This window comes from Pyxicephalus adspersus, chromosome 2, assembly GCF_032062135.1.
Source record: "Pyxicephalus adspersus chromosome 2, UCB_Pads_2.0, whole genome shotgun sequence".
Taxonomy (NCBI): domain Eukaryota; kingdom Metazoa; phylum Chordata; class Amphibia; order Anura; family Pyxicephalidae; genus Pyxicephalus; species Pyxicephalus adspersus.
This window is the reverse complement of record NC_092859.1, coordinates 18,094,285-18,116,606: the sequence shown is the minus strand read 5'-3', so window position 1 is coordinate 18,116,606 and position 22,322 is coordinate 18,094,285. Positions and strand designations below refer to the sequence as shown.

Genomic DNA, 22,322 nt, shown 5'->3' with positions numbered 1-22,322 from the left:
GAGAAGGGTGGGAAGGATAGGGGAACAAAAGAGAATGTTTTTCCTCTCCATTCCCCCCAATCTCCCAAAAAGAACTTGTTATTGCAGATACGTAAAGTATTCTGGTGACCAAATCAATTGCTCCCAATAAAACCAAGTGCGCGCATTTTTACTTTTTTCTTATTTCATCATTGGCCATCAAATCCTCTATAGCCCTAATAACTTTATTGTATACTCTATTTATCCATTGTTTCACAGTCGGTGGGCCTGTTTGTTTCCATAAAGCAGGAATACACATCTTTGCAGTGTTTAATAAATGGTGGAGTAAGGAGGATCTATATTTTTTTTCCTGGAAATCCGGTTTAGCAAGTAAATCTACATCTGTAAGGTTTTTTTATTATATCTGCTACTGTGTTCCAAACGGATTGCAAAAGTGGGCAGCTCCAATATGTATGGCGGTGCCCCTATCCTTCTTACATCGCCGACAGAGAGCTAGTGTCCGGGTACATTTTTCGTCAGAACCACTGGTGTTCTGTACCATCTCGTGAGTATTTTATAATTAGTTTCTTGATACTGATTGCTAATAGAGGCCTTATAGCTATATAAAAGTTCAACCTTATACTTCCTTAAAAAAAATGAGTAACCACACGTATGGTCTCACCAACAATGGGGTGCTTTCTGGCTTGAGACAAAATATCATGCAGCGACCAGGCCAGTAGATGTATAGGTACTATAAATAGTGCCTCTTCTATGCAGATGATACAGCACCCGGTCTGGGAAGGCCCCTTGCAACTTGGGCAGCCGAAGAACCCGGAAACTAATTCTGGTAGAATCATTGCCCCAAACAAATTGGATATATTCAGAACGAAGCTTCAATAGCATCTGAGTAGGTATGCGTACAGGGAGTGTCTGTAATAGGTATAGTACCCAGGGAATGTCATTCATTTTAAGAATGTAGCAGCGCCCAAACCATGAGAAGGCATTTAGCTTCCATCTTTGTAAGTCACCTTTTATCACATTGAGCGTGGGTAAAAAATGTAACATCGCAGTATGTGATATATTATTAGGGGTCCCGAGATATTTTATGGCCTATTTAAAAGGGAGAGGATGGCAGGTTGTGAAACAACCTATGTGGGAGAGTCACATTTAAAGCTTTTGATTTTTGCAGATTGATTTTAAAATTAGATATAAGGCGTAGTCCCACAATTTCCTTAATAAATTCGGGATGGTCGTTATCAGGAAAGCAATAAAAAATAGCAGATCATCTGCATATGCGCCACTTTGTGAGAAGGATCTCCTATAGACACCACTGTAATGTTTGGGTTAGTCCTGACTTGTCTTAAAAAGGGCGCCAACAGAGGAATAAATATTAAAAGGTGAAAGGGGGCCCCCCTGCCGCATGCCGTTAGTTGCGATTGCGAATGAATCAGAGAGGATACCATTAGCCCTTACCCAAGCCGTAGGGTTAGAGTAAAGGGCCCCTATCTAACTAAAGAGCCTCAGCGGAATACCAGTATGCATTAGCATTAGTTTGAGATAGGGGTGGTTGGACCTATCAAATGTCTTCTCTGCATCCGAAGACAGGAGCATTATAGGAATTTGATTGGAGTGAACATAGTTAATCATATTGGGTGTATGAACCGTATTGTCCCTGGCCTCGCGGAATGGTAGAAAACCAGTCTGGTCACCATGTATCATAGATTGCAAAACTGGCGTTAGCCTATGAACTATGATACTGGAGAAAAATTTGAGATCATTGTTCAGAAGAGCTATAGGTCTGTAGTTTGCACAGACTTGGGTGTCTTTCTCAGGATTGGGGACAACGGTAATATGCGCTGTCCAATGTGTCTAATACCAGAGTCCAATTCTGGGATAGCATTAAAGGCTGCCGGAAAGGTTGAGACAGCTGGGATTGAAATTTCCTGTAAAAAGCCAAACTCAGGCCATCCAGGCCTGGGGCTTTGTCTGTTGCTGCTTGAGACAGTGCTATTTGAAATTATTGCATTGTAATTGGGGCCTCTAATGATTTCTCTAAAGTCTTTTTTTTCTACGTGGAATCATTCCAGATTGACCCTTTTTACAGGGATTGTTATTACATTTTTTTTTTTATTGGCAACAGAGCACACCAGGTACAAAGGTGAAAACTCCCACTGTGCTTTCAAATATGAATTCAGAATGTCACTATACTCACAATTTGGTTAGTAAAGTTGTGTTGCCTAAATGTCAAGTGCCTATAATCTGAATTATTGTTACATCATTTGGTTCTTTTTATGCACTACTGCTAAGAAGTTCCCATCTCCTGTTACCCCCCCCCCCCCTGTTTATATAAAGAAAAAAAATCAAAAACATTTTTAGTCCCTATAGACTTCTGATGGTTTCCAAACTCTGCATATGAAGCCTGAGATGACAGGCCAAAATAAAGGAGTAGTTTGTACTTCCCTTCGTAAACTTACTGAAGTGACTGAATCTTCTTTGCTAATGTTGGAATTACATTTTTAGGGTAGGTGAAGCTAAAATTTACCATAAATGATCTTTGTAACATGCTCATTTGGAATAACTGAAATATTACTAAGCAGTAAATTTCACCAACTCCTGCAACAAGTGTTATTTCATCAGTAATTTGTAAATTTCTGTGTTTCAGATTGTTTTCTTTAAGAATGGCGTCAATCAGGGAGTGGCCTATAAAGATGTTTTTGAAGGTGTATATTATCCGGCCATATCTCTGTACAAGGGCTGTACTGTAAGTAAATGTTGAGTGCTGCATCTTATATCCAGTAGCAGATGTTAGTGATTGTCATGGTTTTTACTGCAAATTACATTAGCTGGTTAGAGAAGGAAGACTTGGCTGAAAAATGTAGTCAGAACATACACTTAATCATGAAAGCCTTTTTTACCCCCGTACTTGGGGCTTTATTTAAAAAGCAGCAGTACGGCCTTACTACTCTCTCACCACTGTTTAAAAAAAAAATACACTTATAACATGAAGTGGCATGCTTTTGATATCTACTACAAAAATGTTTAAAAAAAAAGAGAGGAGGACCTGTCTTTGTCGTCCCCTGTTTAGTGTTGTAAAGGGGTAGGTAAGGTATGGCCTTGCAGGTCGTTGTTCTTCGGATATGTTCATTTTAGCGTACTTGGAAGAGTACTATGTGTGTTGCCATGATGAGCTTAGCTGTCCTTTGTTTCCTGAGGACACCACTGTAACACCCAGCGCCCCACAATAATCAGTTTATTGCTAATATCTCCAGTGAAAGTGAGCAATGAGCTAAAAAGTAGTCTAGTGGAACATACTGTTTTCAGAAAATTAGCCTGCTGCTTTTTTTTTTACAGAGCGAGCTTACTGTTTTTCCAATAAATTTTTTGCTTTGGAAATAGAGCGGTTTCCCAACATGCAGTGTAGCATTGTCTCTGTTCTCAACCACAGGCAAATAGATCTTACAATTTCCCTTGCAAGAAAAACTTTGCATGGTTTTGTTGTAGGCCTTTGTTAGATGGAGAAGAAATCCTATCAGAATGACAATTTATTTACAAGCTTTTCATAGTTTGATGGCTTTCATTTATCTCATTGATCAAAACTGAATTGTGCTGATGGATATTGGCAATCTAAAAAATAATCGGGAGCCATATTTCATAGTCTGTGATATGATAGTAATAAAGAGGGCAAGTGTCCCTAAACCACACAAGAATATTGTTAAGAGCCAGACCTCTTAAGTTAATATATTAAACAGAAAGGAGAGAACAGCAGGGGATTATATGGCTCAAACATTTGTATGTGATTTTACAAGGTATTTACAGTAGGAGAACAAAAATTATTTTTTTTTTATAGACAGAGACAATATGCATAACCCTCAATAATTCTCAGAGTGTAACAAGACCTATAAGATTCTACTATTGTTTATATACCTTGTACAATAACATATAAATGTTTTCAGCCATGCTGTTCTCTGCTTAATACGTCTGTGATATGGTAAACACAAGTTTAACTATATCCTGGAAGATTGAAGCCAACCATGTAATTACCGGGGGATATAGATAGTAAATTCCACTTGAAAACCTGACATGTTTGTTTTTGTGTTGCAGGTGTCTATAAACTTCGGACCGGATTTCAAATACCCCCCAAAGGATTTGTCATTCCGTCCTGTAAGTACTGATTCTGGAAGATCTTCTTTACTAATTTCTGCTTGGTGGGATTCCATAAAAAAAAGCACATTCAGGAAAAAAAAATATTTCCTGGTAGTATATTGGTGACCCAATATTGTGTGTACTGTAATATTGAGGTGCACAATGGTTTAACGCAAACCTATAGGAATCACAAAACTGCCAACCTAAAAAATATCGGTGATGACTGGCAGGGAATGTTTTTCAGTACATCATGTTTGCCCCTGCAGTGCTACCTGGGTCTCCCCAGGGGTGTCTTCAGATTTGCATAGTTTTGATTAGGGATGGAAGTTTGTGCAAATTGAACAGAGGTCCCTCTGAGCCTTAGGGTTTATATATTACTAGATGGGGATCTGGGTAGTATTTGTCTGACCCTAGTGCATATTAGACTATGGGTCTGATTTATTATAGCTTTCCAAGACTGGTGAACCTAGACTTAGGAAGTAGATAATAGCGTTCCCAAAAAATGTATTGCACAAGGATTCTTTTAATGTTTTTTTTCACTGGTGTAGAGTAAGCACTGCCCTATCCTATACAACAATGCAAAGTTTATGTAATGACCATAACATACAGTGGTAGGAAGAAAACCCTTCCCCTGGGCCCTTAGAGCAGTAGGGAGAAAATCCTTCCCTTGGGAGCTGACAATCTAAAGAATAGGAGATCAGAGACGGCTAAAATCATGTTATATAAGAATTGTTTTATGAAGGTTTTGGTAAAATTCCCATTTTCTTCAAAATAATTAAAATCCCAGACCAATCCGATCTCTCAGTAGGATAACATGAAGTATGAGGGCCTGTATTTTGGTAGTTGTGACGTGCAGCTGACATTCCTGTTTTAGATAAACAGCAGAATTCTGATTTCCAGACATCCTAGCACAAAGCTCTGTTTATTGTAGAGCTGACATAATCTGCTGACAATTCTTATAACTACTATGTGACCGACTCAAATCAACAAGTTAAAGCTTCCTGTTAACCAACAACTGAATATTTATTATCTGTACTGCCACTTGATGAATTTGGCCAGCAGTTGTAAAAGTGCTTAAGAAAATTCATGGATACCCATTCATGTTTGCTCATTTATTCTAAAGTGGATTTAAATTTGTACTTTCTGCTAAAAGTTTGTGTGTGTTTGTATAGCTAATGGATTGTAAAACTGTTACCTGTTGGATTAAATAATTTCTGAGGCATTTCCTGAAGGTTTTCTTATAAATAGCATGTTCTAACAGCAGAATGTTACTCATACAGTTTCAGTAAATATAAAGTAATTGTCTTAGGTCTGTGCACAGATCTATCTGCTTCTATAGCAAATTTGTAACCCCTAACCCTGCTAGATATGACAGACTTTAGCTCTAAGGCTACGTACACACGTCAGGTGATTCTCGTCTGATAATCGCTTTAGGGCTAGTATCAGACGGGAATCTGGTGTGTGTACAGAGGCTGTCTGGCGTCATTCATGGATTCCTCAAGGCTGATCCATGGGCAATGAACGACTGCAATATAAGTGAAGGGGAGAGAGCGCAGCGGCGTGCCCCTCTCCATAGAGCAGAACAGCATTATATGTACAGCGCTCATTCATGCATGTTTCAGTCTTTTGTTTGTAAAGGATCATCAAAGATACTTTCCAATGACAAAAGTCTAACGTGTGTACGTAGCCTAAAACTATGTTAACACTGGCAGTTAGGTTGCGGTGCAATTACTGGATCCTTTTGCCAAGGAACTGCTGCCTCTCTGCATGGTAGCGTCTTCCTGCGGCAACTTCATAGGGAATGGATAGGGGTGGCAGTGCCGTTCTAGTACCTTCCACTGCTGTCAAATTTGCAAACACTGGTTCAAGTGTTTTAAGCAGCTGGCAAGGTGGCAGCTTTCAGTTTGCACTATGGGATTGTTCGATCTCATTAGGAGAATAAGTTTAGTAAGTATAAATTTAATATACTGGTTAACATTGGGGCCCTTTAGAGAGACAAAACATTAAAAAACCTGCTTTCCGACATATCCTACGGTTGGTAATTTTTTTTTTTTATTTGCATATATAGAACAATACACATATGCTACTATGGTTCCTAATACTTCGTGGTGTTCTCTGAGATATAAGTAGTGTTCTATAACTGCACAGGACTCACTCCTCTACCTGTGGGAAATGTGGCTCTAGCTATCCTGTAAGGATTGTTACCAGAGCTGTCCCCTTTGTAGTGAATACAACCGTAGCTGTGATCATCCTGAGACCTACGCATAAAGCCGGCCTCCTCTGGGGAATGGCACTGTAGCTGGCCACCTCTACGAAAGCGGGCCATAGCTGCCACCCTTGGCGGAATAGGACTTTATCTGGGGAACTAGTTATTATGTGTCTGAAAATCGTCTTGTGTTCTACCCAGATATCACTTCATCTGTCCCTGATCTGTCTATGTATTCTTGTCCAAAGTTTATATTAGTTTCAAACAAACTTCTTTTCTTTGTCTTTCCTCTACAGATGAGTGACATGGCATGGATGGCTGTTGTTGAACACACATTAGCGGATTCTCTGTACCATGTGGAAACTGACGTGGATGGCAGAAAGAGTCCTCCATGGGAGCCTTAATAGCCTTAATGTTCTCTTCTTTTAGAGTTTTGTCCTCCATTTCTTTTGTACTGAAATATGAACATGAAGCAATGAACTGATTATCTGTGGCAGTGAGGGAATAGAGCCTTCTTGGTGGGTTATCTGGTAGTCTCTATACTAGAAGAGGAGCGCTCTTCTCTATACTGTGGGAGGTATGAAGTAGAATACTTGGCTCAGGGCTCTATTATTTCCAGAGGGCTTCTTCCTTTGTTTCTTGGGTGGGGTATTGCTTTCTTTTATCACCAATAAAAATCCTTTGTCAAAGAACACCATTGTACTGGCAACAACTCAGATCCCAGGTTGCATCTTCCTATACAAGTTTACAAATGTAAAAAAAAAAAATCCAGGCAACATGGATGGTTGTTCTTTTAGACAATTGGATAAATGTATAATAAAACGCCCTCAAACCTTCTAAATGCTGATGCACAAAATTTTATTTAAAGTCAAACTCTGTCCATAGTGTTTTTTTTTTTTTTTTGTTGTTTTTTTTTTTATATTTGCATAACTGCTCCTAAGAACCAGCTGACTGCTTGCCTACTAGGGAAGGGTGCTGTGATACTTTTAGAAAGTTATGTACAATCCCATTTTGGTCTATTCCCGCAATCTATGAATTGAATAGGAAAGCATGGAGACCCAAAGATGACACCACTAACCTACATTTTTAAAAATGTAATTATCATGGTGATGGAAGAAAAGAGTAACTTTAACCAGAGTGCTGTAGGGTCTTGAGGGTTAAGATGCTGGGGATGTCTGGTTTATTCTCCGGAAGGCTAAGAATTAGATGACCCCCCTTCCATATAAAACAGCTGTTAGGACCATTAACAACGGTTTTCCAAATCAAGAGATTTCAATTGTAATCTGACCCAAATTGGTTTATTTCGCCACTTGTACATTTGTCAACTACACTTATTTTTTCACCTTTATGTTGATTTGATCATGTATGTATTATCATTTTTTGTATGATATTCCTTTATGTGAAAGTCAATTTCTAAAGATTATTATACCTGTTATACTGTCTAAGTTTGTACTGCTGACTGATGTGGACTTTCTATGAGATCTCAGTTGAAATCAGGAGACCTTTAAAGTAGAACTTAACATGTTATACTCGCCTGTCCACACTCTCTGGCAAGGTGACGCCATCTGTTTTCACAGGTCCGCAGGAGTTCATTCATTCTCAGCAACCGCAGGTGAACCTGAGATTTCTAGATATCCTGACATGCAAAGCTGAAGCTGTAAATGCACAACTCGGCTTTTTGCCAGAACAATCGGGCAAGTAAGAGGGATTATTGCAGAAAGATACATCACCTGTCCCATTCTGCAGTAATGATCTGTGCAGTGGATGTTCAGTTCTGCCTTAGGTTTCTAATAAAGTAATGATTCTGAAGCTGAAATGCCAAGCTTTGAATTGTTAATGAGACCTTATCACTAGCCAGGACATTTCCTTCCAGTGTATTGTACGAAGTGTAATCATATGAATGCGTACAATATAGAGAGCAAAAGTTTGTATTTGATTGGCAGTCAAACTTTTAGGGATTCAACAAATCTGGCAGTCAGGTCTATCTCTGTGCTGCCCCGGCTATTGTTCTTCTCCCCCAACCCATGCGGTGTCATTTCTCCTCTGGCAGCGCTTGTATGGACTTTGATATACACCCAAGCAATGACTGCTCCCGGCAGTGTTCTGTTCTGCCCCTTGCTTACCTCTTCAGTCAAAGGGGACAAGCATTAGTTGGCGCCAGCACAGAGAGGAATCCACGTTTGGTTGCAGGAGAGAGAGTGTATTGGTGATTGGCATGAGTACATATTACTACGGCAAGTGTTGGAAAGAAAGGAAATGTTAGGCCTGTAATAGGGCCTCTTTAAATATAAAAGAACTTGTGCAGCTTTGTGAACTGAATTTCTATCTGTGAATGTTTGAGAAGCCCCTTGCAGTTTCCACACGGTACTCTTCATGACTCGGCCAATCTTTCTTGGTTTTGTGGCTACTTTTCAGATCTGCCAAACCACTGAATTGGTGGTTACCACAGCTCACTGCTCTGATTTTATTTTCCCCATTTACAAAAAAGAAATTGTCCTTTGTGTTAGGAAATGATTGGATTTTGTTAGAGTTCCGTTCTTTCTGTTATCTTATTAAAGTTTGTTATAGGAAGAGAGTTCTCCATTTTATACAAATAGAGTAAAAAATGCAAAAGTAAATTTAAGATCAAAACATTTAATAAGATGCCTATTCAGGGCAAAGTGACCGAACCTTCTGAAGGTCCACCGCCCCAGCAAGGTTTACTCATTGAGCCTGATTTATTAGAGCTCTCCAAGACTGGAGAAGATAGGCAGCCAATCACAAGGCTGTAAAAACTGTCACATGGGAGGGCAGTGACTTCATCTGCCCAGGTAAAAGTTTACAGACCCCTACAATGGATAGGCAGGGAGGGAACACAGATATACCTTGTATGGGGAGACAGTCAGAAGATGTTCTGCCCTGGATAGGCTGGAGATGGAATTCAATAAGGCCAGTTAAGTAACACCGATTTCTATGTTTTATGTAATGTGTATTTTATTGTGGATATGCTTCCCTTTTTGTAATCTATGGCATATTTTACCTCCAGTTGGCGTTCTGGTATTTATGTTCTATTCTAACCCCCCCCCCAAAGAAATCTCTATAACCATACATTTCTGCACATGGGACAAATAAAGGACAACCCATTATCAGTAAAGTATTACTTCGTGGTCACTACGAGGCCTGACGTGTGTTACTGAATCTGGTGTTTGTTCAGATGTAAAATATTATTGTTAAGAAATGTTTTGTTTTTAAAATAAAGATTTTTTTTTTTTTAATTTACCAAAATGTTTGTTTATTATTGAGCTAGGATTTCAGTGTTCTATACCCTGTGCACTCCTTTTGGTTTACAAAGTTATCATTATGTAAAAATGATCAGACTCCCAGGCATTATCCATCTGGCATATAAGCATGAACAATTGGCTTTTGGGTTGGAAGAGGAAGACACAGGTAGGTAGATGGCACTCACTCAGCTAAACATATAGAACGCAATTAAAAAGCGAAGAGCAAAACATTTAGTGTAGTAAATAATGCAGCGCCGTGGCTCCCATTTGTCCATCGCTCTCTAAATAATCGAACCGCATTAATTCTGGTTTTGCTGAAAACACTCATGAAAGATCATTTCCATGGATTTAATGTGCCGTCTGTACATAACCTAAGACTAGGCTGTCACTGGAGTGTCTTTCTATATTTTTATTATGCATAGGAATTTGACTTTGGTACTGTCTGTCATGCCTTTTTTTTTTTTTTTTTTGTTTCCTCCGGGTACTCCAGTTTCCTCCCACGCCCTGAAAAACATGCAAAATGGTTCATTGGCTTCCCCTCAAAATTGGCCTTAGACTGTTAATGTCATATGACTATGGTAGGGACATTAGATTGTGTGCTCCTTTTGAGGAGTGCTAGTGGCATGACTGGCGTTGTTCTGGAATTCCTCTTCGTCTCAGCGCTAAGGAAGTGCAGGGCGCTGCCATTTGCACTTTTTCTTCTTCCTCGGTCTTCTTGGAAGTTCGCCCGATCTCGCACTGCGCAGGTGCCCACTGTAAAGAGGGGAAAAAAGAGATCTGATCTCACTGAGCATGCATACGAGATTGGCATATCTTTCCCTTTAATATAAAAAAAAAAATGCCCCTTCTGCGCATGTCTGAGATTAGGAGCACCCAGAGCCTCGTGATACGTGATGTAGGTATCCCAGGCGGCTCTGCGCCTTTGCCTAGGCGATTAAGACTGAAAGGGGAGATGCTGCACCCTTTTTGTTTTTGTTTTTTTAATAAAAAAAAAAATTGGGTGTTGCATCAAAAAAAAAATTAACATTTTCCCTTTACATATGAGGGTTGTCTACCCCTTTTATGTAAAGTGCAAATGTTGAGTTTAGGTAAAATTTAAGTTTAAGTATGTTGTTGCACATGCACTGACATGCTACAATAACCTTTAGGTGGCGTTATCTGCATGCTATTTATACAGCATGTTACCACCTATATTTGGCTGTGACCCAAATTATGCCACACCAAGGGTTCTAATCAACTTCCCTATACCCCTCACCTCCCTTCCCCTTAGGCTTGGATCCTAAAATTGCCAAGATATGTATATTTCACCCACATTGGTTTACTCCTTTTTGTACTTTTATACCACTAGGAAATATATAGGCAATTCAGGTTTTTACTGTTTTCAACAAAGAAGCACAACAGATTCAATAAAAAAAGAGATCCAGGAAAATGTAGAAAACATTTATTAGAAGTCAGTATAAGGGTATACAAGGACATCTCAAAGCTTGATCTAAAGAACATAGGATGCTAGTAGATAGATGTAGATGTTATCCTGACATTAAAGGACTTTTGTTAACTTTACATGTTTATAATTTTAGAACTGCTGACATTTCTCCTACAGAGAAGTCATTAATGAAGACTCTTCAGCTGGTCCATGTGGAGGCCATGAATTATGTTCTTTCTTTATACTGGAAAGTTCTGTTCTTTAACATGTAGGTCCTGCCCACAAACAAGGCTTACTTTAACGTACAGGTAACCACATAAAAGTCTAAGATTATGTTGCCGAGGAGCAGGCTGATCCTTCACAATGTACAATCACATACTCTGTATATGGTTCTGGCTTTTTACATAGATATAAAGAGTACTTGGAGTTAAATTGGGTCCTAACCACGTCCTAATTTTGTGTGTGATCTTGTGAAACCATAAAATATTTTAGTGCCATCTATACTGACTGCAATATATATCACCATGCAAGGACATTCCCCATTATAGATATTAAATAACAAAAACATCTGATTGTCTTAAACATTAAATACAAAAATAAATTACACAGCTTGATCATAAATATTAAATAAAATATAATAATATGGGAATTAAATAAATAGTATAAATAGATCTAGGTAACAAAGATGGAGCACAGTTTGTATTTAGAATAATGTCAAATTTATCTTTTTCATTTTTTTTGGCCAACTATTAGACGATGGGGTTTATAATGTAAGGATGTAAAGAAGCATTTTTTAATTTAACTAGAATCATTTTTTTAGCTTATGATCCATCTATGCAATAACATAGGAGGGTCTTCTATTCTCCCATAGCACCAAACTATTAGGTTGTCTTTTTGGGACACATGGGGTACTTTTATATTTACATAGTGGTTTTAGGAACCATAAAACCAAAAGGTTGATTTGTAAGTAACATGAAGAGAGCCTATTGTTCCCTAAGAGTCTGCAATGATGGAACATATTTCTTGCTACAACTAAGGGAAAATCGTCTGAACTTTGACATAAAAAAGGGTATTCTGATTGAAATGAACAATACAATTTTTAGTTATCAAGTTATCAATGGGACAAAAATGTTTGAAAATACAAATAATGAAAAATAATGCTTTTTCCATAAAAAGGGAACTGATTTATAAAATATATTTATGCACAAAGGTAAACATATTAAAATAGAAATTTTCATTAGCATTTTATTTTTTTAGTGAAGGGGTTTGCAGGGCTTACACAATATTACTTTGCATGTTGTATATCTGTATACCATTCGACCAAAAGCATGCAAATAGTAACATTTCTTTAATATGCATTTGGCCTTGTGGGTTAATAATTATTGACTCCCTCCACTAAATAGTGTTGCAAGAAAAAAAAATAATAATAATCAATGTAAAAATCTGTTTTCATTGGGGAACGTCCTTGCATATGGCACTTTTTAAATCGCTACTATGCATCAGAATATTATCATTATTGTCTGTTAATTTTGTACAAAATAAATGTAAAATCAGTTTTAGACTAAATTGGGCTATTGTTAATTTAACTCCCTGCAAAGCTAGCTCTGATAGCAGAACCTAGATAAGCAAAAACAAGATAAAGATTAACAATCCCCTTGTCTCTCATTCTTTAGACCAGGGGTGCCCACACCTTTTTGGCTTGTGAGCTACTTTTAAAATGACTAGGTCAAAATGATCTACTTACAATAAAAATGCTAAACATATATTTTTTTATTTATATATATATCAAGTATGACACAGAAGTGACTGAAGCTAATGAGACGGGATTGAATGGCAGAACATTGCACAGACACTGCACTACAAGACTATAGTGACAGGAAAGCTACAGTTCCCCTGTCATAGGAGATTGACGTGCTGCACAAGAAAAAGAACTGCTAATCTGTACAAAGGTATCTTGATAATTGAACTCTGACCCCGAGCCTGAACTGACTGGGCCGCCCAGCACTGCTCACCTCTGACTGCCTTCCCGCCCTGTCTGCCTCCCTCCACACTCCCAACTGTTACATGAGCCTTGGACGCAAAGTTCCTGGTGTTGTCCGACCAGAGACATCCCCAGCATCCCTATAGACGTACGGCGGGGCTGCTGGTAAACGGCAGGGAGGGGTAAGGCAGGGCTCCACGATTGACTCGGTTTGCCTTTACAATCGACCAGTAGTAGATCGATGTTTGGGTTAGCTATACTTATTTATTCACACACAGGCACTGCTGCAAGGCATATGTATGGACACACATTTACATTGTGTATTACTGTTCTCTGCAAATAAGCAGACTATTAATCTTAATTGGCTGTCCAATACACCACAGTGATCCAGAAATCAATCCTTCACTGATTACTATTTCTCATTACTGAAAATATGTGCACATGCCCTAAAAGACTGACCTAGAGTCAAAATTAATGTCTACTTCTCCTTTACTTTTGGTAACCTGTATGTTAGTATAATTAATTGTCTGTATTAGTTATAATTTTAGAAAGGCTTCAAAGTACCATTTCCATAACATTCCCCTGTTGGGTCCCTTTGAGAAAGAATATTAAGTAAGTCCGGTTAAAGGAAAGAACTTTGTAAAAGCTACAAAATAACTGTTACCAATCATTTGGCCTGGACCCCAAGCATGGCATTGAAATTATGATTAAAAAGCTGAAGAGATGGTTTAGGAAAATGCCCATAACTTATACCAGATGGTGACTATGGACATTAGTAATCTACAGATGGTTAAGAGCACTTATGCTATAATCACATTGCCAATCTGAAAGAAGTCCTAAAATGTTAGATAAAAGGATGAAGATCATTACAAGATGCTAAGAGATGCCAGGTTAGCAGAGAGACACATTAGAGGACATAGCCACTCGACTCCGAAGATGTTTGGCAAAATTCACTTGTGTCTGGGAGAGGACCTGGTTGATGATAGACTTGGGTAACCAACCCTAAAAAAAAAACAAAATCATGGGAATTAGAATTGAAAACAAGCATGTATAATATATTAGGAGTTAGAGTGGAAAAGCATATCTTATTTTAAGTAAAATCACTTTTGTCACATTACCCTTTCTTCTTCAATGTGCCAATTTCCCACCAATCCCAATGGCGCCCCTTAAATTCTTGGGTGAAATCTTCAAATCTTAATGTATGTAGTAGGGTGAAGGTTGTGTGACCTGCAAACATTAGCTGCTTCTATATGATACCACCATTCTTGGTGTGGGCAGAGAGTCTACCCATGTGTGTTGTTGTATATTAATGAATGATGGTGCCAAGCTAAATATTGGGGATTTACGAACTGTAGATGCTGGTATGCCAGAGGCACATGTAGGTCACAACTGTGTGGGTTTCAGGCATTTATAACATACTGTAAATCAATAGTGAGAAGCCAATTGAGTTTGGTCTTCAATGGATCTCCTTGTAATGGATGTAGAACCATACACGTATGCCCATTCTTTGCCCAACAAGTCTAGCCATGTGTGTTGTATAATAGACAATGGTGCTAAGCTAAATGCTGGGGATGCTGTTATACCAGACTAAAATGCCGGGAACACTTGTAGGACACCACTCCGTGGTTCTCAACCATTTATTACGCACCTTTAAGTCAATACTGAGAAGCCAAGTCAGTTTGGTTTTTGTTGGATCTTCATGTAACGGATGTAGAACCATACACGTAGGCCCATTCTCTGCCCTGCAATCAAACACATTATACACAGGTTATATGTTTACTCAGAAGTCTAATACACTGGAAATTAACCATTTAGTGTGTAAAAACCAATTGTGCATAACTCGGAAACACATATAGACAGAATATAAATGAGTGTGATGGAGAACAAGCCTGGGGTAAGGGATGCAGTAATCTATTCCAGCCCAATGGATATAAAGTTATTGAGATCACTGAAAATAACTGATAATTGGCTGCTCTGGGTTTGGGGTATTGTTCTTTATTGCTCTTTTTCATATATTAATAAAGCTAAAGAGGTAAAGTATAACAATTAGTTAAAAACGTTAAGTCAATTAAAAGCAATTGATGATTGGCTGTTATATATCTACACACATTGGAAACTGCTCTTCATGAATAAGTCTTAAGATACGTAGGGCAATTTCATTCCTATGAGATATAAGATATGGGACAGAGTTACAAGAATAAACACAGATAGAACATTGGAGTGCCAAGGACAAAAAGAAAAGAGATTAATTTGTCTCGGTGTGCTACCACAAGATCAGATTAGTAGCAAAACTTTGGCACCAAGAACCTTCGATTTGCATTAAAGCCATCACACCTTAGTAGCAAATAGCATGGTCACTAATGCTTGTTTGGCTTCCCTACTTAAACCTGTGTGGTGCAACTGAACCAAATATACTAAATATAATTTATTAACTGAATTGCACATTTTTCAAAATGGAGTTAGAATTCCACATTATATTAAACTAAGTTGTACATTACCTGACGTAGCCTTTCTGTTCCGGCATTCCCCCAAATCTTGTCGACATGCCGGCCAGGATGCAGGTGGAGCCTCTCCTCTTGTTGCACCTAACACTCACAAAATCGCGAGGGCCAACGATATTCCCAGGAGTCTCTGCTGCTTTCTCATGTGTTATCACTGTGTCCTTACCAATCCTTTGAAGAATCTGAAAAAACACAGCACCAATATTGATCATGATTTAAATCTGGGAGGGATAAAGAAATGTCAGAAAACCAAAAATACTTAGAACAATGATCTGTATTTTCTAAAATCTGTAGAAACTGAGAAAGCATGATTCTAGTTGTCACGCCCAATGTGCTTAGTTGTTTGAGTCAATAACCAATTCTGACTTTGCTCTGATCTTGCTGGCTGCAGTTTCATCTGAGTTAGTAGCCTAGAAACTCTTGCAACCAGATTCAGCCAGGTTACTGGCATTTTTAGAAGAAGACAAGTTATGGTAGCCTCTACATTTCACTAAGCAGGACCTCAGCATTTCAGTTATATCGTCATGCTATGTCCTTTTGTTAAATATATTCCACTGGAACGGCTCACTACCTTTCCACCACTACAATCATGTTTATGATGCTCAATCATTTAATAAGCAACAAGTGGCTAATACTTTCTTCCTATAAATGGACATATGTTAGCTTTGTGTGATTGGACTTTACGGAAGAAGCAGGATTTTGAGAGGTCATCCCTCTGCTCTGCCCTGCCATAAATATGGTTATAGTGTTGGTATGCCCAAAGGTGCTCCAGATGCCACCAGATCGCGGCAGGTTGTAAACCCTGCCCAGATAGCAACTTCATCAAAGTCTTCATTTCTGTTTCATCTCCTGTAGCCTGAGCATGGGTATAACACGTGGCCCTTTATACAAGCATTCCCTTCAAGCAAAGAAAAAATCAAACTCTGTGAGGATATTAATAACTGACATTATAGCTCATCAGACTCTAAGAATGTTGAAAATGAAGTAGACACCAAGGCCATTGTGATAAAGGCCCAAGGAAATGTTACATATTAGACTTGCTCTGCCAAAAATAACAAACAGTGAGCTGCAATCACTTTCAGTGTGTTGGCAGGGGCACAATTATGTTAAGTGCCTCATTAAGACAAATAACTATTTTATAATAAGTCATATTGTCAACTTGGTGGCCTGACGCACTGACTGGACTTGGACTGGTCTTTATATTGGAAGGTAGGAAGTGCCTCAAATCAGAGACAGATCTTTCTCTATTTACATATCCTAAAAAGAATTGAAAATGCTTCCTCCAATATCTGGTCCTTAATATTAGTAGTGAAAGCACTTTTCTAGAGAACAGTAAAGATAAGAGATGTCTTAGGCTACTTACACATGTGCAATAATTGTCGTTGGAAAGGATCTTTCATGATCACTTCCAACGACAAAAGACTGCACGATGCATGAACATGTACATACAGAGCCGTACTGCTCTATGGAGAGGGGCAGGGGAGAACGACGGAGCGGCAACCTTGCTCTTTCACTATGATCGTTCCTTATCCGTCGTCCGTGGACGGTTACTCAGACGACGAGCGATGTACACACGGAAGATTCTCGTCCGATATCAGCCCTGGCCTTAGATAGATGTGGTGAGATTACTTAGACATTGGTTACTACAGTAATAGGTGGGGTCAGATGGTCAAAAGTAACTCAAAGAGCAAAATGGTGGTACTTTGTCCAATACTTAAAGAATAAACAGCAAAGAAAATCTCAAGACCACAGTCAAGACTGTGTTTTTGGATTAAAAAAAATGGCCATGATCATCAGGCCATTTGCAGTTTTGTCATATCAACGGGAACCTTGTATGTTGCATTCTAGTGCATTCCAAAAAAAAAGTGTTTTTTTAAAAACCTAGGATATTTTAGGCTACGTACACAAGTAGGATTCTTGCAAATTATCTTTCATAATCCCAGATTATTGATCTGCTGAGGTGAATGGGTGAACACAGTACAGATGTCAGTTTCTCACCCGAGACAACATGACCGTTCATCTCAGGTGACGATTATCTGACGTGTGTACATAGTCTTTCAATGTAAAAGGTGCCTTTTGGATGTAATAAGGAAGTCCTGATATAATAAATTCAAACCATCCAATAAATACCAAATACATTTACTAAGAACAAAGTCTTTCATAATTCAACCTCACGTATTATCTTACCTTGACTTCTTTGACATTGGGATTCCACTCCCCCATGCTTTCCATGTTGTCCACCAATTCTCCATAGACTCTATCCAGAGGTTTCTCCACAACAGCCTCAAGCTTAAAGACCTTTCCGATGTCTGGCAAGACTTTACTTAATACTTTGTCTCCATTTTCCTTTAAAAAGATAATAAATTGTTTGAACCATTACATAGAATAGTTTCCATAAAAGTTATGTCAAAAAGAATACTTAATTGTTCTATGTACTACCCTGCCAAAGTTGGTAACTCAGATAGTTTACAGTTTAGTACACAGACAGTATACAACTTTGCATTGTTTAGTCACTGACCAGGAATAGTATACAGCACATAAATAGTCAGCTCTGTGGTTCAGATAGTGCTAAACAAAAAGCCAGGCAGCTGGCATTCTCAAAAGTAGGTCAGCAAGGGCAGCTTACGTATCTCTCACGGCAGGTGTCTTAAATGTAGAGCAATTCCCTCCTACTCACACAGCGCTGGCTGATGTCTGTATGACTCACATATATATATATATATATATATATATATATATATATATACCCCTGTGTTTGAGTGTTTTTCTTCCGAACACTCCAGTTTCCTGCCGCAATCCCAAATACATGCAGTTAGGTTATTGGCTTCCCCCCAAAAATTGGCCTTAGTTAGGCCAATTTTTGGCCAAAAATTGGCCTGTATTAATGACTATGACTGTAGTATGAGCATTAGATTGTGAGCTCCTCTAATGGGTAGTTAGTGACAGTTAGTGACATGACTGTGGACTCTGTACAGCACTGCGTAATATGTCGGCGCTATATAAATACTGGATGATAATAATAATAATATTATTATTATTATTATTATTATTATTATTAATAATAATAATAATAATAATAAAACCTCCTCTACCTGCCAGTTTATCTATCTAACAATGTTATTTAAAGCCCATCTAAATCTTCTTTTTCCTTGGCAGTGATAAACAGGCATTTCCAATATGAATTGTCACTTTCAATGTGTTAGGCTAAGTTCAGGTGAGCAGTGAGGTTGCAGCACAATTACCAATTCCCCATGCCCAATACCATCTCAACAATTGAGATGCTACATGTAGAGGCTCACACACTGCTGCCCATAGGTAATGAATGGTGCCGGTATCGATTGAGTGCCAACCACTAATAAATGTTAAAATGCTGCTAATAAAACCAGCACAATGGTTTGGGCTGCCAAGCAGCTGGCAAGATGCCAGCCACGGGGAGCCATCTGGGAACCATTGTTCCAACCAATATATGCCCTTATCCCTTAAAAGCCCTTAAAAGTAAAGTTCACCACTTTTGTATTAGTAATTGCAATGTGGAAACTAGACATCTCCTGCACCCTACTAGACAGATAGTGTTAAAGGGGTTTGGCAGGGCTTATACATCACTTCCATAAGCTCTTGCAGATTCACAAACCTACTGACATTTTAAAGAGTTGTAGCTGGAGCTAGTCATGGATATTTATTGATAGTGGATCAAAAGTGTAGCAGCTTCAGAAGCGAGGGTGACAACACTGCAGTAACTTTACTATGGAAGAAAGGGAATTGTAATCCTATCAAAGAAAGTTGTTCTACATCAAGGAGGTGTTATCCCAGGTGATACTCCTATTGGTATGTACATACACCGCTACCACATACATGATTTTATATTTTGACCGTAGATCTGGAGTACTGTATATACTGTATATTGCCAGGATGATGAATAATTAAAAAACACAAAAAGGCGTACCACCACAATCTCCACTTTCCATCCATCTTGCTCTCCAAGTATGTTCATTGACTTCTTTAATGCTTCTTCTCCCTGTTTGACGTAGGCTGTCTCTACTTCATTAAAGACTTTTTCATCTAGCCTGGAACCTGATGGAAAGAAATATTCATGAAACCACACAACATTGTTGGTATACTTTGAATGGGAAATCAGTAACATTACAAATATAAAAATAGTCAAGTGTTTAGCACTGACCAGCTGTCAGAGAAAAGTTGTGATAACCCAGAAGAGACTGAACCTTCCTGTAGTATATTATTGGACTTACTCAATAAGGAACTTCTTCTTCGAACTTGGTTAAGCCATTGACTGGGCCCAGGTCCAACCAGAGACAGTTTTTCAAGTTCATGTGAGAGTGCTACAGCAGCTGTTCTCCGTAGACCTACAATACAAGAAATATATAAATTATAGGGAGCTGATTTAAAAAACAGATTTAGGCATTTATTCCTTTGTTCTCATTTTAATTTTTATATATATATATATATATATATATATACATATAGATATATTTATATATAGATAGATATATGTATCAAAATCTTTATCAGGTTTCGTTGCTATATTGGGTTCCATTTGGAAATATCCCCAAACTTCTTGTTTGGTTTAAGCAGAACTAATTAAACACCAAGCTCAATACTATAAAACTAAGACAATAATTATAATAATAACATAATAATGACAATAGTGTGTTTGTGCTCACATTAGTAACTTTTCATTTCTACAGAAAAAGTAGCTTTTGAAGAATATTGCTTTGCACATTTTGCAGGTTTTTTTCTATTTCCACCTAAAACGTTTGCATGAGTGCCCATGTTAATAAACGTTTGTAATACATTAAGAAAAGCTTTACCCATGGCCACTTATGACGATTATTGTATATAATTATAATATATATCAAAAATATCAATGAATGCAGTTCTGAACTTCTGTATTTTCTGCATTGAAGTGCAGGGCTGGAAATAATTTAAATGGGTTTGAATGGAAGTATGTAGGGCAATGCATTAAAATCCAACAGTTAGGACATTCAATCAGAATGCATTGAGGTAATAGGAAGGAGTCTTGTTCAAAAGAACAGATTTGTTCACGCAGAACAAATTCTTAGAAATGTGGATAGGGGGGGGGGGGGCCTTATTTCTGAGGCAGTGAAATAGACTCAACTTCTCTACCCCAAGGCTTGTGGATAAGAGGATGCCTTAATTAGAAGTTTCTTAGACATATGACTATCTACAGGACTGATGGCATGGAGGTAACAGTAACATAGACATATGCTTTGTAAATATTACATACAATATATGATATTCAATAAGGGAGCAGATTTGACCTACAGGGATGTTTAAGATCCCGATCACACCATCGTGCCCTATAGTATACATTGGCCTCAAATCTCTTTGTTACTGAGAGATTTAACCCCCCAATAGGAATCATCCCAGCAAACTGCAATCATTGTGATTAAAATGAGAAATTTGTCATCAAGAAGTTCAATCTCAGAGGGCTATAGCTGATCCCCAACTAAATCATAGTCTTTGGGGGAAATAGGTGCAATCAAGAAAACCCAAATCATGCAACTGAATATATCAGCTGGGTGACCCATAAAAAAATGATCTCCTGGTTGATGGTCAACTTGTAACTGGTCTTTCAGTTGTATAGCAAAATATATATTATTATATATTATTAGTATCTAGTTCCAGAGAAGGTTCTATCTGGGGTTAGTTCTATCCGAGGGTATGTTCCTTCTTCTGTAAATTCTGCTATCAGTAAATTCATAAATGAGTCCTAAACACATACCAAGAACCTATTTATTACTTTAATGAGTGCTTTATGTTACACAAAGCACTCAATACCCTAATAAAGCAAAGCAATTAATATTATTAACCTGTATTTATAAACCTCAAACATATGATGCCCTACAATAGGGCAAACCTGCTTATTAGACCAAACAATTGAGCACCATGACCAGCGAAGCTTACAATCAAAACGGCAATGGATTTTCTATATATTGATAAGTTTCTATATACAGTCATGGTTCTAAACACAATCCAGCAATAGCATCAATAAAACCTACAGTAGATCTAGGTACATGGTTATAATGCTACCAAAAGTCCTAAAATAAAACATTAAATATATTTCTAGAATTACCACAACTTTAAAACCAGATCATCAGATTAGTTAACTAGTTTCATGGCAATACCTCACCTGTCATATTGCGCAGATGTCGGTAAGATATCCCAGCACACAGCTTGAATGTAGCAGGTAGCATGTCTTAAATAAGTATATGCCCAGTGGAAAAAGTGTGAGCTGTTGATCACTGGTTATATATTTGAGGTTGGTGGACAGTCAGTATCTCCAGGCTCTCTGTAGGTGGTCGGTATCTCTAAGCCTACACCGTATTGATGTCTTCTGGTGGTCTGGTTGTGTAGGACTAGGATAAGGATGGTGATTTCAGCTCTGGGTCGATGTGGTCTGTACTGCTGGGCATGCCCTGAAATGCTTTTTAAATCCTCCAGTGTGAAGGATGATGTGCTGTAATGACAGAGATAAGGACACAACATCATTTACTGGAGGCCAGTGGGAGCAAGGACAAGAGCTACACAAACATGTCAGACGATGATTTAGAGCTGATACAACACATCAAGGCAATGATGAGGCAACAGCCATGATGACATTAACCCTAAAATGTTTAATATTATACCACAAACTGCAAACAATTCTATAAATTGGTGCAAATTGTTCTCTTGCTGTCATTAGTGACTTAAGCAATTACGTCTTTCCAAAGTCCCAAATTTCATGCATGTTTATTACATGTTTAAAAGGCAACAAATAGGCATTTTATGCCGGCTATATTACAGCAACAATTCTAAAATTTTAGGAGAAGCT

General features: G+C 38.2%; 2 protein-coding genes across 2 annotated transcripts in view; one reads left to right on the top strand and one right to left on the bottom strand.

Moving 5' to 3' along the window:
• ASH2L (ASH2 like, histone lysine methyltransferase complex subunit) overlaps window positions 1–9,557 on the top strand; it is a 21,232-nt gene extending 11,675 nt beyond the window's left edge. The window contains exons 14-16 of the mRNA XM_072399771.1: window positions 2,621–2,719; window positions 4,060–4,119; window positions 6,604–9,557. Of these exons, the coding sequence (XP_072255872.1) occupies window positions 2,621–2,719; window positions 4,060–4,119; window positions 6,604–6,711 (267 nt within the window). The 3' untranslated portion in view covers window positions 6,712–9,557. The remainder of the gene's footprint in view (window positions 1–2,620; window positions 2,720–4,059; window positions 4,120–6,603) is intronic.
• A 1,429-nt stretch (window positions 9,558–10,986) lies between these two features.
• STAR (steroidogenic acute regulatory protein) lies at window positions 10,987–21,922 on the bottom strand. The gene is made up of 7 exons (XM_072399770.1): window positions 21,642–21,922; window positions 19,720–19,833; window positions 19,416–19,543; window positions 17,660–17,818; window positions 15,470–15,654; window positions 14,620–14,713; window positions 10,987–13,973 (listed from the first exon to the last, which is right to left on the bottom strand). Exons 1-7 carry the CDS (start codon window positions 21,703–21,705, stop codon window positions 13,863–13,865), a joined length of 855 nt encoding a protein of 284 aa, XP_072255871.1. The 5' UTR covers window positions 21,706–21,922; the 3' UTR covers window positions 10,987–13,862.
• Between the last annotated feature and the right edge of the window lie 400 nt (window positions 21,923–22,322).

What these genes read in the sequence shown, in the direction of transcription:
- STAR (XM_072399770.1), bottom strand. Translation starts at nt 21,705, where the DNA reads ATGCTACCTGCTACATTCAAGCTGTGTGCTGGGATATCTTACCGACAT. An exon ending in CCAATGTCAAAGAAGTCAAG is followed by an intron (nt 15,655 to 17,659) that starts GTAAGATAATAC and finishes GTGTTTTTTCAG; the next exon opens with ATTCTTCAAAGGATTGGTAA. An exon ending in GAACAGAAAGGCTACGTCAG is followed by an intron (nt 14,714 to 15,469) that starts GTAATGTACAAC and finishes GTTTGATTGCAG; the next exon opens with GGCAGAGAATGGGCCTACGT.